This window comes from Punica granatum, chromosome 4 (genome assembly GCF_007655135.1).
Source record: "Punica granatum isolate Tunisia-2019 chromosome 4, ASM765513v2, whole genome shotgun sequence".
In the NCBI taxonomy this organism is placed as follows: domain Eukaryota; kingdom Viridiplantae; phylum Streptophyta; class Magnoliopsida; order Myrtales; family Lythraceae; genus Punica; species Punica granatum.
This window is the reverse complement of record NC_045130.1, coordinates 33,956,655-33,975,063: the sequence shown is the minus strand read 5'-3', so window position 1 is coordinate 33,975,063 and position 18,409 is coordinate 33,956,655. Positions and strand designations below refer to the sequence as shown.

The 18,409-nt window shown below is 37.6% G+C and overlaps 1 protein-coding gene and 1 long non-coding RNA gene across 3 annotated transcripts; both read right to left on the bottom strand.

Moving 5' to 3' along the window:
- Positions 1-3,405: 3,405 nt before the first annotated feature.
- On the bottom strand, positions 3,406-5,615 carry LOC116202813. Its single transcript, XR_004156157.1, has 2 exons — positions 4,671-5,615; positions 3,406-4,505 (listed from the first exon to the last, which is right to left on the bottom strand). It is a non-coding gene; the product is annotated as an uncharacterized LOC116202813 (long non-coding RNA).
- Positions 5,616-10,252: 4,637 nt separating this feature from the next.
- On the bottom strand, positions 10,253-18,278 carry LOC116203835. Of its 2 annotated transcripts, XM_031535785.1 has the most exons (11): positions 18,072-18,251; positions 16,230-16,856; positions 15,525-15,702; positions 15,204-15,432; positions 14,609-14,748; positions 14,085-14,374; positions 13,719-13,931; positions 13,134-13,631; positions 11,900-12,574; positions 11,187-11,711; positions 10,253-10,768 (listed from the first exon to the last, which is right to left on the bottom strand). In XM_031535785.1, the coding sequence occupies exons 2-11, from the start codon at positions 16,503-16,505 to the stop codon at positions 10,541-10,543; spliced, it is 3,252 nt and encodes a 1,083-aa protein (XP_031391645.1). In that variant the 5' UTR covers positions 16,506-16,856; positions 18,072-18,251; the 3' UTR covers positions 10,253-10,540. The 2 variants fall into 2 exon arrangements, with proteins under 2 accessions (XP_031391645.1, XP_031391646.1); XM_031535786.1 differs by lacking the exon at positions 16,230-16,856 and having other exon boundaries at positions 18,072-18,278.
- Positions 18,279-18,409: the final 131 nt, after the last annotated feature.

Here is an 18,409-nt window from a genome sequence, read left to right as displayed (position 1 = left end):
TTTCGGGTTAAGATTGTAATGTGTTAAAAGTGGATGAAGGGATTTACACATAGCTAATACCAAGTTTGAAACTTCCACGACATAGACTCTTAAAAAACCGACTCTAATGTCAAGAATTTACACAGCTTATAAGTAAAATGACTCATATTTAAAGAAAAAGTTTATGCTTATCAAAAGAAAAAGTTTAATCTAACAGAAGAGACAATTACACACTCAATTTTTTTTTAATATTTAAGACAAATAATATAATGTACTTGCAGCGTGAATTCCCATGTGACAACATGCGTCATTAATTAGCTGATCTAAAGAACTTAAAAATCCCTATAAATAAATATGTTACAGCCCCGTTTGGATTCTCGGAAATTCGATTTTAACTTTAACTTTAACTTTAACTCAACACACTACACAAGTCAAATTTATAATTACATCTCATTTGTCATTTTTCACAATCAAAATTAAAATTAAAATCAAAGTAACTTTAATTCTGAATTCAAATGGCCCGTAGTAATTTCAATGGAGGAATTAAAAGTCAGAAGAAATTCCATATCTACTTACAGGCTAATGATTTGAAGGTTTTTTTGCTCTGAAGGATACTTTATTGAGGAAAACAAAAGGGATTAGCGGCCCATGTTGCATCTCCTCATCCCTGTAAAGAAGTGAAGGTGGGATGGAAGAGATGGGGACCGGACCACAAATGTTACAAGATGCAACCCATTTGTCGATGTTGTGGGCGATAAAATTTTCCGCTCGGGGAATACATAGTGCAGTCCAAGAATCAAAATAGAGAAGATCAGACAGCATACCAATAATGATAGAAGGTGCAGGAGGGCAATGCTGTGGGCCGTGGAGGCTTAAATTGTCGATCTCGTCAACATCCGTCTCCCCCAGCAAAAGATGGGGGGACGGAGAGAAATCGAAATCATTTGTTTTTAGACGTAGTATACGAATATTTTCTAGTCGATTGTTGTGGGGACCTTCCCATGGAATACTGACGTTGTTATACCGCCACCGGAGCATATTACAGCAACCATAATTTTCTAAATATATAATTTTTGTCAATCACTAGAAAAATAATAATAATGAAGAAGAGATGTACAAACTACATATTTAATCAAAAATATCAGCTCATGCACCACGCTAAGCATCATGGAGCGGTAGCCTTGTTGATGCACAATCTTATGTTTAAACGATTATATCGATGGTATCGATCACCTGATCAGTCGGTAGAAAACTGCTGTGGTGTCTATATTTTCTTCTTTCCCTTCCTTAGCCAGTAAAGAGAAATAATAACTGATTGAACTAAAGAGCATTATAAAAATTTTCCAATTTCATGTGCATTTTCGTTCCGTTATATATCGGGGGTAATGTGCAATTTCTAAAAAATCATGGGACAAACCTTTACCACCCTCAAAGTTCGGAGGGCTAATTGCTTTTTCCTCCAATTAAAAAATTAGAATGTAGCTATATATATATATATATATACACACTCGGTTCTTAGGAAGCATATATATACATCTCATATGTATATTCTGTTTTTCTGATTTATATGCATTTTATATCTGCAATATTAATAGTTTCATATCACATTATTATTTGAATGGCCAGGTTGAGAAAATTTGAATAGATTGGCCGGATCTAGTTAAGGTGGTGTTTGTTTATACTAAATTTTAACTACTGAAAATTTAAGATCTAAATAGAATAAGTGCTTAATTGATTAAGTAAACAATGTTTGTTTGAGTAAAAATTATAATGGTTAAAATTACATTTAGATGATTGCTCAATACTTTAAATTTATTTTCAATTTTGCCTACATTTTATTATCATTTTTTTAAAATTCAGAAAATAAAAATCGAAAATTGCAAAAGAAAAAAAATCAAAGGAAGGGGGAGATGGTGGCTTTAATCCCGATCGCCACCAACCAAGGCCAAATCATCGGTGATCTGTGACTTCTGATGTCATCGGCAATCTCGTCTTGATTGGTGGTGGTCGGGATTGGGCCACCACTACCCCCTCCCTCGGGGCACTCTTCTGACTAGAAATATGAAAATTACTAGAAATTCTTGAGGAAAAAAAAAATAAGTAAGTCATTTTCCTTAATCATTAAAGTGCTTTTTTAATGATAATGGGGTCGGACCCCGAAACAACAATTAAAGTAAACTACACAAGATCGGTATACGGAAAACCGTGAAATATCCCCACGGACAAGATGATGAATGCCCTCCGAAAGTAAATGGAAATAAAGAACGCCTCAAAAAAGGTTCAAAAATTTGCGTGCCAATCAATCAACACACAATTTGCCTTCCCTGGAAGTACGTGCAAATTGGATCTTGCGAGAAGAAGTCTAACCGAATTGATCAGGCTTTGAATACGAGGACTCCACGGGCCACGAACCGGCAACAAATCTCGACCAATCAATAAGTCAACCTCTGCAATGATAATTCTATAGCCATGTGCCCAAGCCAATTCCAAGCCGGTTTGATGCCCCCACGGTTCAGCCACTATCGAATGTTTTGCACATGACCGACTAACAAGCACCAAACCCGTCCTTTATTACCAATGAAAGAACCATCGGAATTTAATTTAACCCAGCCAGTGGGTGACCGGATCCATCAGTTGTTAAAAATTTAATTTCAACGCTTAATTTGAGTTATCGAGCGCACTCTAAAAGTCTTTTAGAAGCTACTCCATTCAACTCGACGAATTAATCGTGTTCCAGGTGAAGAACCAGGCAAGCTACGACGGTATTTGTCTGCAAAAATGTGCGGTAATGGTAATGGTAATGAACACATATACATATATATATATGTCGGCATTCCTTGGCGATTAATACGATGGAGCAAGTCCGAGACCATTTTAGATTTTACATCGTATTCGACTCCGCCATTCCAGCCTTGTTAATCATATCATTAGTTCCGTCATCATCTTACTTGAAGCCACTGGGTATATACATATACATATTCCCTCAATGACCCCACCCTGTGTCTTGGGCTTTTTTGTGTACACATGGGCCTACGATTTCGGCCCACAATCATATATTGGGCTTTCTTCTTTATTCTCACGGGGCCCACTACACCATCTTAACATGGAGCCTTACATACTATTCCTTTTATGTGTATTTTTTCCATTGTCAAGTGAATATAAGTGTAAATTTATGTTTTGACAAGAAATGAACTTAAACTTGTATGAGCAGAGAAAACAAAGAACAATTCATTCCCGAGGCCCCAATTCACGGATGAACTGATCGAAATGATACCATTTTGTTCTAACCTACCGAAGAGGTCATGAGGATTCCCAAACGAGATGGATAATCTTGCACCGGAGTCGGAATAGGTGGTCAAGGATCCAATTTCCCCAATTTTCTGCATTGGGTTATTGTACAGTATGTATTAACGACTCTCCGGATGATTTCATTAGAACTGTTGTTCCTGTTTAGAATTAATACCTACATTGCAACGATGCAATATGTGCATGCGATGCTCGTCTCAAGATCCATACAAGATAAAATTATCGAACAAAACTGATACGTAATTTTTTATTCTCTATGGAATATGGGAAAGCTTGATCTGATTTAATAATTACCAATTGTCGAGCTAGCAAAACCTTCACGACATACACCCGAGGCCATTGTTCTGTTCTTAAATTCATAATCTAACATATAAATTATAACTGATACCATAGAGAAATCGGCCTTTCCCGACCTTTTTCTTTGTGTGTTCAGGCAATGCTGTAGAGAATTCAATGGGTTCTTCATCGACACCTCTTCTAATTTAATACTATGTGCGAAAGTTCTATGAGATGATTAACTCCTAATCACAAAAAACTATTGTTTAACTATGCACAGTGTCCTATTACGAAAGAAGAAAACATTACACAGCATTAACAACAAACACAAAGCAGCTTATACATCATGTTGTTTTGCTCTCTACCAAAAGAATATAGAGCTAGAGCTAAGAGTCCTGTATTGGAAAAGAAATAAAGAAAAAACTTGGGAATATAAGAAAATAACACACACACACACACACACACACACACACACATATATATATGTGACCGTGGGTTTTTTAGCTCTTGGTTAGAAATTTTGATATAAAATTAGGTATGATAAATAAATGACACATACAAGCAGACACATGTACTTGGACTTATCTTTATGGTTCATTATAATACATACATACATATATATATATATATATTCGATGACATCCAAAAGTGAAAAATCATATTCGCTTTGTTCCAAATACATAAGAGTTAGCTAGGTGTTTGTGACCTAGAATTAGAGAATCTAGTTATGAGTAATTAATTTCTAGGGTTTACTCCCACCAAATGATAATAACATCATCTACAATTTATCTAGTTACATTTAGACCTTAATTATATTTTTCTTGCGCTTTCAATAACATCCAGCTAATTCCGATTATTATTGATGTTAATTTAGACACGTTTGCATTCACGCCGAGGCTCTCCTGAGCCGTGCTCATCTTAGACTTGGGCAAGGCAGGGCAAAGCTGCACATATATGATGTTCATGGATTCTTAAATTTGACAAATCTAAAGTACAATCATTCATCCGCAGGCATGAATGATCAAGAAAAACTTGTGCAAAGAAACAAAAAGAATAGTACAATGATGTATATATATGTGAGAAAAGGATTGCATAGTGTATATATATACCTGTGAATGTAATATCGATGTGACCCGCGCGGGTCTAGTGCCATCGACTTCAGCTAGAAGCTCTTTTGCTCGGAAAAGATGGGTGTGAGGAATGAAGCCTGGTCCGAGATCGACCTCCCTTGGTCGTATACCATTTCAATGAGATGTTTCCCCACCCATATAAATGTACATATATGCATATGCAATTCAACAGAACAACTCAATCTGCTCCAATTTAATTTCTAAATGGACATTATTTTGCGTGTACTGCTATCCGTAAACCTTGATAATCAGAGAATTCCAAGATCCATATGGTATTATCGTAATTGGCTCTCTTCCGAAACATCACCGGTAAAAATAGTATGGAATAAAAACCTCTAACATGTGATGATGTACTCATTCTGATCAATTTCTGTCACATAGATACCCTAGACATCACATATGATATCTCTCTCTCTTCCATATTCGTTAACCTATTCCTTCACTCTCTCTCTCTCTCTTTATGATTTGATAATGATGATGAACATAATAAGACTGCAAAGATCACTACGACGATAATGAAAAAAAAATCAAAGAAATAATAAGATCACATAATCAATACCAAGCAAGCTATGTAGATAGCTTAATATGGGAGTAGATCTTGGGTCAGACTTCATTCCAAACACCCCTTTTCCTCCATAGACTTCGAGAGAGCATCATCGACCACTTGAAGATTTGATTCTGATACTAATGAGGACATCGGTGAGCTGAATTCAACCGATCATCGGAATCACTCCTCTTATATATGTCTACACCCACATAGGTCCCAGAGGGATATTCACTTCATAAGGTGAGTGTATATATTCTGTATATCAAACTAAAGAGGGATGGGACACAGAGAAAAGAAAGAGCTCATGAACAGATCAGCAGAAAGAAAGGAGGGAGTGAAGTTGTTTATTCATTTATTTATGGATATGTGTACATAAATTTTTGTGTGTATATAAAAAGGGAGGATGGGTAAATGAATAAATAATAATTTGATATTATATATTTGGAGAAAGAGCATATGGACAGGTCATTTATGAGTAGAATAATTAAAGGGGTTGTGAGTTTTTGGAGGGATTGAACTTGTCTTCTTCTGAAAGGCTTTATCGATTAAGGAGAAGCCTAAACAATGTGGGTCCATCTTCTCTGTTAATTTTCTTTTTCGACTGCAAGAAAAATACGTGGACCTATAAAAAAAAGGGAAAATTAAATAAATAAATACCAGATTTTTTATTGGTGAGAATTTGGAATCTGTAACCTTCAAAATTCGAATTCAAGGCCATGCATTATAATGTCATTTTTTTTATTATTATATAGTTTTATTATAAATGAGACATATAAGCATATTATAATAAAATAAAAAATTTAATATATAGGTACGAGTAGTTTTATTATGATAATCAAATGTGAAATCTCTATATTAGGTGAGGATGTGTACTATATAGACTCCTTCCTCTTTTTATTTTTTATATTTTTTACTGCAGGCTATAGTATTTTCCTTTCATGTGGAAATTAATTAAATGAAAACTTTTCCTCAAAAGTAAAAGAGGAAATTAATTGAAATTATAAAAGAGGAAAGCAGCACTGAAAATAACGAAAAGCAAAGGACAAAGCGGGGAGGTGTGGAGGGGGACATTCAGCTGCACAGACAACTGAAAGTCCATTATATATGCTTGTTTTATTATTTGTTTCTTTTTGTAGTTATTTATATATAGTCCATAAAAAGAAAATAAAAAAGGGAAAAATGGTAGAAAAAAAAGAAATGCTTTGTAACATGTAACAACAATGAAGCTGTCTCCAATTACATATGCCAATTTTTTTATTTTAAAAAACAAAAATCTCTATTTTTTGAAACAAAATTTGGTGATAATATCTCATCACGTCATGTGAAAAATAACCAATTAAAATGCAATAAATCGTATATGAATGTTAATAACATGGCAATTGCCACAACTATTATTAATTTAAGAATTTTATTGGGTTTTCTTCACTTATTATTTTGATATACGATCATTTGAGGTGGGATCCTGTTTTCTCTCTCTCCTTCATTATATGGAAGATAAAGATCAGTTGCACTGCACCGTCCAATTTCAAAGCATGGATGGTTTGATATAAATTTTGAAATTAAAAAAAAAAAGGAAAAAAACACGCATGGATGAAGTCAGCATCACTCACTCCCTAGTCACTAGCATTACAATCACACAAAAGGAATATCCATGTTTCTATGCTACGATTTTCATTTTATCCTATGTTTGGATGGAAAGATTTGAAAGAAAATTGGAGTGAGAAGATTTCGAAAGAGAGGTCTTATTAATCCGACTTTTTTGCAATATCTGAAAGGGAAATTTTTCAATTGACATAAGCAAATCTATATATCTTCGGTTCAAGCAAAATAAAAAAACCTCTATTCTAAAGAATATGGAGGGATAGTAAAATTCCCTTCGAAGCATCTTGCTCTTTTAAATCACTCCATTCAAACATATTAATAAAGATATCATCAGTATTTAAAGGGAAAGTGTCATAGAAAATAAATATACATATATAAGCATATATGCAAGCAATCATTTCACTTTTTTCAGTGTATATCTTGATATTCAGAAGTCCAACGGATCCAATTAATCTTAATTCGAGTTGGGCCCAATTGGGATTAAAATTCTCATTGCATAAATTTTCTCCATTAACAAGACTCGAATTCGAGACATTATTTAAAAAAAAAGTATCAAATTATTTGCATCAATCCATATTAGTTGCCAATTATTTTACTTAGAAAATATGTTTAATACGACTCGAAGAGTGCAATATGTAGGCTGGTCAGACTTGATTCCCACATAAGTCAATAACACCAATCAACATTAGGTTAACAGCTATACGCATATGGAGCCCAATTTGAAGTTGTTATACCTGCCACCACTATTTTGCAATGTCCTACTCATAACCATGTGAGAACCGGGGAACAAATACTAATATAACCTCAATTTTGAATTTCTGAAAGAAAAAAATTATTTTTGAAAATTAACACGAATAATCTGTATATATATATGTGTGTGTGTAAGTTCTCCAATATCCAATCACAGCATCAATTCAATCCGACATTTTCCAATATTAGATTAAGGAATTTAGTAGATCACATCATCATTTCAGGAAACCCATTTATTATAATATACAAAAAGAGAGTTTTTAGTATTTTCTTCATGTATTTATCTTGTTCTATTATTTAAGGAAAAAAATTGATATTGTAATTGCTTGCTTCAATTCTTTCCCTAATTTTTCACCTTATTATAAAGTCAATAACCATTTTTCTCCTGCCTTCAAATAACTAATATATATATTACAATAATTCTCTCTTAATCCGGCACATGAACAAGATACTTAGCTCCACCCCACTATTTATTGTTGGTAACCACCTGCATTTGCTCTCAAGTTAGTTTGCGAAAAAAAAAAGCTAAACAATATTGTTCTATGCCTCAAATTTAAATAGAAATCCAAAAGTAATCTTGCTCGTACTTCACGTGTGTGAGAGAACTAGTATAAGTCGTATTATTGATTAAAATATAGAAATGTCGTGAATGTTCTTTTTCTTTTTTATAAATAATTACAAATTGTCCAAACCTAATATAAGCATAACAAGAAACTTTACATCATATTTCTTAAACAAAACTGATTGGCAAAAATGTGGTCTTTTGTTTGTTATTAGGAATTTAATCATATAATTTGCCCCAAAAAAAAGAAAAAGAAAAGGGGACAAATTTCGGATACTTAAAATCATCTTCTTCTTCTTTTCCCCTCTTTGATGATAAGACTTGAAAGGACTCTTTGAATATAAAGGGACTGTTTATGGAGGGCCCCCGGGGATTTTGCTTGCTGGATGGAATTATTTGTTTCATAAATACTTTCCATTATTATCCCTATTCGACCACGACTTCCGCTGCATAAAACCCGTATTATTAAAAAGATGATATAGCACAGTAACGCATTTCCTCATCTAAAAATCAAGAGATTTTAGATTCGATATTCAGTAGGACTACCTGTGTTCCTTTATTAGTTAGTATTTTATTGTATTAAATTCATGAATCTGTCTTGTAATCGGAGAAAAAAAAAAGGAAAAAAGAAGAAGAAGAAAAGAGACCTCTGCCAATTAAAACAACGTCACAACAAAAGCCCTTGCCACCATTGAATCAACATGGAACCCATCACTATATTTTGATCCAACGGGATTCGAAAGGAGCTCCAATCAATTGGATCTTTAAAGTTTAGAGCACCGACAGAAAGAGCATTTACATGTACACCACATCGTATACAAGAGATGCGAGAATATTTGGAAGAAGAAAATGAGAATTTGAGTAATCTATTGATATAGATTAATAAATAAAGAGATTGTTATTGAACAATGTAGTACATGAATATCGAACAGTCGCTCTAAGTTATTGAGTTGCTGCTCGAAGATTTACCATGCTTCTTTGTGGTCATCCCGACATCGAGTCTCCCTCCCTTTATTGGAACCCTCCTCGCTAGCTATTTCATGTATGGCCCAATTGGCCCTACTACATTTCCAATCCTCACTTTTTTTTTTCTTTTTTTCTCCTTTTCCTCTTCCATCTCATAGAAAGAAGGATAAAAAAACAGAAAGAGTAACAAAGCGCAAAGGCTTCGACTGACTGTGGGGTGAGAAAAAAAAAGAAAAAGAGGCCAAAAAGAGAAGGCTGGGGGTGTGGACTATGGAGCTTTTTGACTAATAATCATGTCATGTATGTAACGTTTGCTCTTTTTAGACCCAAAGGGCTGACAGATCTTATGATCTTTGCTTCACTGCTAGTCTTCCTTCCATCGATCCCCTCCCCCGCTTTATTTTCCAATAGCAGAGGAAACCCGAAGAATCCGGCCTATCTAAGCCCGGACCAATCACGACAGTTGAATGTGATAAATTGCTCAAACTCGGAATGATCGACCATATCATTTATGAGCCAATTAAGGAGAAGCTCCAGTATTCACCTAATTACGGGTTCTATTTCCCTTGAAGCCACTTGCCTCGGCTTAATCGCCTAGTTTATCCATTCCATGCGGCGCAAGGAATGCACCAATTTGAGGGATTAGTTGGGAGAAGCCTGAATACCCCGGCTAATATCATATGCAAGCCTTCTGTCTAGCACAAACCAATCACTTTAGATTACAAATACACTTCCGAAACTTGACTCCTCTGGGAAGAGACTCGTGCTGAGTTCACATATAGCTTGTTTGGATACGAGAGAAAGGAAAAAGGAGACAGTTAACACTTGAAGCTTTTTTGTATACGAAAGAGACAAAGGGAAAGGAGGGGCACAATTTATACGAAACTACGACTTCCACAATCCAAATGGGGTTAAAAATTGTTGAATCATGCCCTAAATAGAGCAATGATCAACTCTCACGTCTGACAATATCAAATCTGGGAAAAGATACACAAGCTTAGTTCACTTACGGCTGTTGTCACAAGACCGTGAGTTGAAACCAGAACGCAAGCGCTGGGTGATTTCGAGTCGCGAGAGCCATATGGACCCGTTAGAGATAAGTCACGAGAGCCATACCGAATAGTTAAGAGACGATTTATACGGCAATTATAACTTCAATTTTCAATCTACCTGGATCTCTTATGATACAATTCTGATCTCAGTGCCGATACATGAAAAGTCTGAGACCCCTTATTTTGCCGGATGAAGGTTCCACCAAAAGTACCTTTTTTTCTAATCTAAGTTAAAAAGACAATGTACAATTGGGGCAATTTCTGTACAGTAAAATTTACATGAGTGCTTTTCATCTATATGCCTAGGCCTGACATCTAAACCGAAATGGTGAGCAAGTGATTGTTCCGCATCGACTCCCGATGGCCTCTCTTAAAACTGATTCTTGCTGACTATCTTTACACTTCCGTAGAAGCGCTTGAGGTCCTTCATCGCTTTCTCTTCTATCTGGATTGAACGGATAGATGACGGAGCTTCGGTTTCTGGCTTGAACCAGCGGTTCACCCCACTCGAGTCCGAAGGGGAGCCCTGTCCTGAAGAAACCGCAAATCCTGTTGTTCGGGTCTTTGGGCTGTGGGAGAGGCTCTGCTGTTTTTTGCCCTGCTTTTCAGAAGCAGAAACCAAACTAAGAATTTGCAATGGCAAGGTGTGCAATTTTCAAGGCGAAAATCAAACAATAACTTTTTCAAGCCAATTCCGCTTCCCACACACAATTCTATCGTCGAAAACTTCAAGCAATCACAGGAGACCCGCTCCTCATGATTTTACAGCCTATGGGACCATATGCATAAGACAAGATGGTTGCAAGGACACTCAGGGAAACGTAGCTAGAATAAACTGCCGATTCACATCATAGCCAATCAATCAACTCTTAGTCATTCGCAGCTTAGAAACTCGACACAGAGCAGTGCCAGCCTTTGAATTTCAGGAATGGCCATCCTGCCACGTCTTTACTAGAATACCCCATAATTTCTTGTTACACTCAAGCATGTGAGGAGACGGAGAGCGATGGAGGTACCTGCTGCATTTGTATATCTCTGAGAGATGGCCGAGAAGGATGAGGTGGGGTTCCCGAAGCAGCCCAAGGAGGGGTGCCTTTTTCGGCATCAGCAGCATGTGAAGAACAAGGCTGGACCACAGGTATCGGGTTGGAAGAAATAAACGAACTGAGACTTATTTTACCTTCAGTTTTGTTGTTGTCCATAGCATCCACTGCCCTAGTTTTGCTACTCGGTATTTGTACTCCCTCAAACTTTTTCTGTTCATCCTGTATTTCGCGAAGAGAGGCCGATCCTTTTGGAACCTTGGCTCCGCCCCACGCAGGGCCCTCACTTTTGGGTGTTGGAGGTGGTGGTGGTTCTTTAGGGACATCATCAAGAGCACCACTTAAGAACATCGAAAGACCCCCTTTTTTACTCTTTTTCTTGGATGATGTTGGGGTTGTCTTGTTTTTGGGTAGTTCTTGGACTTCCTTCTTTTGAATAACCGGAGGCTCTTTCATCACTTCATTGACCACTTTTTCTTCAAGTGTAGGACTATCCTCCTATTAGAGTCAAAATCCAACAGTTAACAAATTGCTTTGACTAAAAGCAAAAAAAATAAAAGGAGATGCCAGTAAGTCTGATTCGTGATAATAAAAGGAAAACAAAATTCATACCAAGGAAGACATAAATTTTCCATGTATGCTAAGATTTCGATAATAACAAGACATCAATAGCAGACAAAACTTGCCTCATCCTTGGAAACCTGGATAACTTCAGACTCCTCAAGCTGAAATCCTTCAGTAAGCCTTGCTTCATCATCCAGGAGGCTAACTCCAGACATATTTTCTGTTTGCAATGCCTGCTTCTTGCTCTTTTTTCTCTGTTTCTTAGATACTTCAGCCTTCTTAATTCCTTTTCCATCTGAAGAACCAAGTGATAGAGGTTTTGGATTCACTATCTCCACTGGTACACCAAGCTCAAAGAGTGAGCACTCAAGGACAGCCCGAGTCTTAAGTTTTGCTATCTGCTGTTGATCAAGATGATGCCCCTTGGATTGCTTCTCTTCCAGCATCTCAATTTGCTGCAACTTTTTCCTTAAAGCCCGAACCTGTTTGCTGATACCCTCATCAAGGTCATGCTTGGGTTGTAAAAAGGAGTCAAAGTACTGATTACCATTCTTTGAGAAAGATTTCTTGAGCTCGCTGCTACGGGTCCTTATCAGCTCAACTTCATAATCCTCTTCTTCACTATCAACAACCGCAGGAAATGTAGCGGTTGGTGTAGGAAGGCGCCGAAAACTCCATGGCTCTGAGGACCTTGAGTCCAACAACTTCTCAAGGTTGGCTAAGATTTCTGGAGAAGTACCCGCAATGCTCTGTGATGAAACTGCAAATATATAGTCCAGGTTTCTAATGACGATATCCTGCACGAAAAAATTTAGGCAAGCTATTAACTAACTTCAGCACATTAAAGACCATGAAAATGTAGTTTAATAAGCAGTGTAAGTGAAAAACGTGGCCAACTATCAACTATGCACACTATACCAGAGGGACAACATACAATTGAAGTGCATAAATTGATGCAATGAACAGTAAACATAAGCAATATGACCCCAAAAAGATCTAAGTATACTTGGATAGCAGGGGAAACAAACAACTAATTTTTGGACCCTGGAAAACTGGTTTAAATTTCATTCTTCTCATCATGAAACCAAAAAGGATAATATGAATATGTACTAGGAATGCACTTTATGGTTATGTTAGAGAATCCAGCATGTCTGGTAAAGTGGTGATTTGAAACTGGTTTCTCCCACTTTCCCCTCTCACTTCCCACAAAATAAAGAAAAAATGGCCAAAAATGAAAATTAGAGGAAATCTTCCCAGTACCTAAGTTCTGATGTAAGCAAAAGTATATTCAACCAATTGATGATATTTTTTCCCCAGTCTAATGCATTAACATGATGGCAACCAAGTTAAATATACCTCACAGTGCTTTCTCAGGTCATCAGCTTCAAGTGAATCGGCAATTTCAAGCAGTTGGATAGCATTTCGTGGTTCAACTAGATGCTCTGCTGCCACTTTTTCACAAAGGCTTTTTAAACTCGGTATAGTCCTCTCTGTAGTATCTTCATTGTGCACTACAGAAGGTAAGTTTTCAGCAGATTCCACATCATCAAAAAGAAACCCCTCATCAAGCTGATCCTCATCATCTCCCATCCTCAGCTTGTCATCCTGAGGTAGATGCTTGGCCACATTCGTGGGGTAAGGAGGTTGGTAAAGAGACCCGATGATCAGTAAATGGGTTTCACCAACAGATATGGATGTTGCCCTCTTCGCACCATGTAATCTTGTCAGCACAGGTGGCTTATCTGTGCCCTTTTTACCATCCCACATATAAACATCACCTGTAGCAGTAACTGCAGCAGACCAGTACTTTCCAGCGGAAATGCTAACAATATTTCTTTGGCACAGCGAGTACAGCTGAAGATATATAGAAAGGCATAATCATTAAGAAGAAGCTAGCATGAAAAGATGGAAACATCGAGTAGATTGAAGTTTCATTTGAACCTGTTGGCATCGGAGATCAGGATCAGACGACACCCAGTAAAATAATGTGCCATCATCTGAAAGAGCCATGCTGTGCGTCATCCCTGCAGCAATAGCTGAAACATGCAATTTTTCCGAGCTATGAAACTTCAGAGGCATAGGCCCACTTTTTCGAAGATTCCTAGCAATGACCACACGCTTTGGGGTAACAAGCCGATGACCCCAGGTAAACACCTGCAGGAAAGTACATTGGTCAGGCCACATTACAGTTTGATGATGCTGGAAGGAGCATTCTGTGAAAGTGCAACCACAAAGAAATAAGTGCAGTGAATCAACCAAACTAAGACAAAAATTTCAATGGCAAACCGTCTAATGACAGTAAATTACCTCCCCATCAGCTCCAAGAACAACTGTATGATACTTTGCAGCTGCAACTTTCTCAAAACGTTTCCCCTTCAAATATTCAACCAGTCTTGGGATGTAATTTGATCCTGAATTAGAAGTTCCATAGCCAAGCTGGCCTTCCCTATTGCAGCCCCATGTGAAGACTTCACCACATTCCGAAACAGCAGCTGTGTGTTTATTTGCTGCGGCGACAGCAACTATTTTCGACTTTAGAGAACTAACTCTGCGGGGAGTAGGCTGAGTATCGATAGAAGTGTACCCAAGTTGTCCCTCTGTAATGAATCATTCAGAAAAGCATACTCAAATCGACGGACGACTAAAGGTAGCTATCTTTCCAAATCTATAGTTAATCTAGACTAACAACAATTCCATATTATAAATTAAAGAGAATGTAGGATCTTCCCCCACAATTTTAATCTTAACATCAGCTTCCAACAAAGCAAGCTAAATAAATTGCGGCATAACTAGTACAACTCTCATTGGTTCAAGGGTCTAAGAGGTCTTACCTCTGTTAGATCCCCAGGTGAATACTTCCCCAGCCTCAGTAGCAATAACTGTGTGGTGTTTAGCTGCTGCAATGGCTTTCACACATCGGCATCCTAGTCCAGAAGTCACTTGGCGAGGAGTGATAACTGCAGCTTGACCACTGGAACGGAATAACAATCGGATATTTCTCATTCATACTTTTACAAAATAATTTAGAAAAACTTGCAGAACGGAGCTCCAGTTTCATGCTTCTTAATCATTGATGGTTAACTTCCTTAGCTTGAGACAAGCTTGCAGTTAAATCAGATAATTCTGTTCTAGTTGCTTTTTGGGAAATAAAAGAGAAAGAGAGAGGCTATACAAAGCCAAAAGTACAAACTCACCCCAAAAATAAAAGAAGCCAAATTACAAAGTTTGAATACCGTTCCAAGCACGAGTTTAGAACATAAAAGGCTAACTGCATATTTTATGATACACAGGCTACGCAAAACTACTTTAATCGGCAAATTTGACATGCAATGTATTGGGTGCCTTTTCCCTTCTTTCCCCTGCCTAAATGTTATGCCAATAAAAGGCAGTAATCACAATATTTAAAGAGGATGAGAAAACAAGTACCTGTGGATATCAAAATCAGGATGCCCAAGCCTGCCACCTCTTCCAAAACCCCATGTGAAAACTTCCCCACGAGCACTAACAGCAACGCTGTGGAACTTTGCTGCAGAAACTAACTTGATCAAAGAAACATGGAGAGATTCAACCTTGCATGGCAGCTTTTGGATGCATGCATTTCCAGTCCCGAGCTGATAGTTTGCACCGCTTCCCCAGCTAAAAACCTCAGTAGCCACTGAAAGAAATAAAAAAAAATGGATTTTTTTATTCCCAGCCACCATTACACATCTATCAGCAACAACTGGAATTCCAAAAAGGTATGTATACCAGAATCACGTCCACTTCCAACAACCTGGGAGATAGGTCCAGAAAGCAGATCAACAGGTGTTCGGGATTTAGAATCCTCCAACATGATAGAAGCACCAGACTGAAGAAGAATGCTTGCCACAGCAAGATGGCCAAAATGCAGTGCCCTGTGGAGGCTGCTCCATCCTGACTCTCCATCCTGTAAAAAAAAAAAAGAAAAAAGAAAAAAAAAGGTCAAATGGACATGCCACAGAAAAAGCAATCCCAGAGTTCCAACATCATAAAACAGAAAAAAAAAATGGGAAGGTTATAATGAGATCAAAAGGGAGTCAAATCTTGCTATTCACCCTATCTACTCAAAGCTTACGGACAGGGACAGAAACGATGAAAAAGACAACCCTGTGAGGCAGCTCCAGACATTTTTGTTGAATCACTAGAGTTGAAATTCCCAAAACACACCAAAATATGAGAGCTTAAAACTATGAAATGGCCATATCAAGAAACAACACTATATTGTTAATATTCTACATCATATGCATGGAAGAGAACAAAAAACAAAAGTAAAAAAAATAAATAAATACACTTATTAGTCAGAGTTATGGTTATAGATTCTTTTAAAGCAGTTTCTAACCGCAGCTGAAATCAAAATAGTCAGAAAGGGAAAATGAAATTAAAACGAACCCCTCATGAAATATCATACTGAGACAGGGATCATAGTTAACAAACCCTAGCATCAGGATCAGCGCCAGCACCAAGAAGCCTCCTGACAATGGGAATATGATTTCTCCATGTTGCAATATGAAGAGGAGTAAGACCAAAAGAGTTTCTTGCATTGATGTTTCCCCCACTCTTCTTCAGTAATGCCAATGCTGAATCCACATCAGCTAAAGACCCTTCTCGAACAATAAGCCAAAGATCTTTCTGGGCTCCCACTGGTAAAATTTTTCGACCATTATTCTGCATATTCTGCTTATGCCCTTGTGGAGAAACTAATAACTCCATTGCTTGTATGCACGACAATGCTTCTTCACTTTATAATTAGTTTAAAAGAAGCACCAATTGCAACCCTCTGGGGTTCAGATTGAAACAGTGTCCACCCAAGAGGATATCTTGAGAGCCAGAGTATGAAAACAATAAACTGGCCCTGGGACAAGGTATCTAGCCTACTGCATGTTGATGTTCATCATGAACCCAAATTCAATAAAAGTGAAAACTGAAAGGCACGGCCGAAAAAATTGCTATTTGCCATAGTTATCAATCCAACTTTATTTTATCATGGCAGCTGAATGTTATAACGACCCTAGACAGAACCTCGCCAATATGCCAAGAACCATCTGCCGGCAAAGCAACACCCTGCAACATAATTTCTGCTTGCAGTAAGCAAAAGCTTGCCTTTGGCAGCATATTGATCACGTACAAAAGGGTAACTTGATGCACAGTGAGATGAAAACATGCAAAAACAAAAATCCAGTTGACTTTACATGTAGATCCATAATTTAAGGTAGCAATTAGCAATATAAGGTAGAAACAGAAACATTGTATATTTGTACTGAATTACAATCCAAAAAGGGGATGTAGCTTTCATAACCAATACAAACAAAGTGCCATTGAGGGAAAAGGACATCGATGCTGTAGTACACTAATGTAGATACATCCTCTCAGCATTGTACTATAATGTTCTTCCTTGTGCTTAAAAAACCTAAAAACTACCACCAGCATTTTTAATTCAGAAAGCCAGAGAGTGAAAACTTCCATACCCTCTTAGAGCAAATAACAACAAAATTGACCCGCATGAAAACAAGTTGCACCATCTCAGAATTTGCTGAAAATGGCAAATATGGACCAGTTATGAAAATGTATCTGATGTTGCAGTTGCAGAATTCAATCAAAAGCACAAACTTTAATGGTGCGTTTGGTTTCAGAGTTAAAGTAACTTTGATTTTGATTGTGGAAAATGACAAATGATTGTGTAGTGTGTCGAGTTAAAGTTCAAATTTTTGACTTGAGAAATGTGTATTTTTCCCAATGTGTATTTTAGTTGTGCAGTGTGTTGAGTTAAATGAGTTAAAGTTAAAATTTTTGTGATTTTAACTGCGAAATCAAACGGAGCATAATAGTTCAACTCCGTGATGCCTATCAAATGAACTCCCAACTCCATCATTCAACTACAAACGGTGTCACTGAATTAAAAGGAGTAACCCCCAGACCGTAAGCCCCCTAGATCCAGAACCAAACTAAATCGAACAACAATCATTCAATGAGCCACATAGTCAGCAGACCAGCAAATCGCCGACCATAAATCACAACCCTCCAAAACCCTACAGCTTATGAACAAAGCTGCGAACTTGAGATTCCAAACCCCATCAGAGAAGCCGAAAACAGTTGCCCACAAACATTGTAAAGGGGAATTCGAAAATTCTCACACAATCACCACATTTCTCAAGCTCTGAAGACACCCCAAGTCACAGTCTTATCAGTTCACCGAAAAAACACGAACTTCACCCGAAATCAAACAAGCTGAAAGGAGCAGAAGAAGCCAAACAGTGAAGGGATGATCCAATCCGTCACCTGAGGGAGATCTCGAGGAGGACTGGGGGAGGTTCCGGCGCTCGGGTAGGAGGCGAAGAAGAGTACAGATGGAGGCCTATGAAGCGAGGGACGATTATATTGCCGCGGCGAAGAGAATCGAACCAGAGAATATACCAAAAGGTCGAGTGGAGAATCAGAAAAATTTATGCTTCGAATGAACGGAAGGCACGAACGCTTCAACCTCCATCAATGGGGGGGCATTTTAAACAGTGGTATGTCGATTTTGCCCCTGATATTTGACGGGAATTTCCTGCGGTGGGACTCTTCGGGTGCTGGGAGGAGCTGAGCTGTCGTGCAGCCTCGGCCACGTTCTCTCT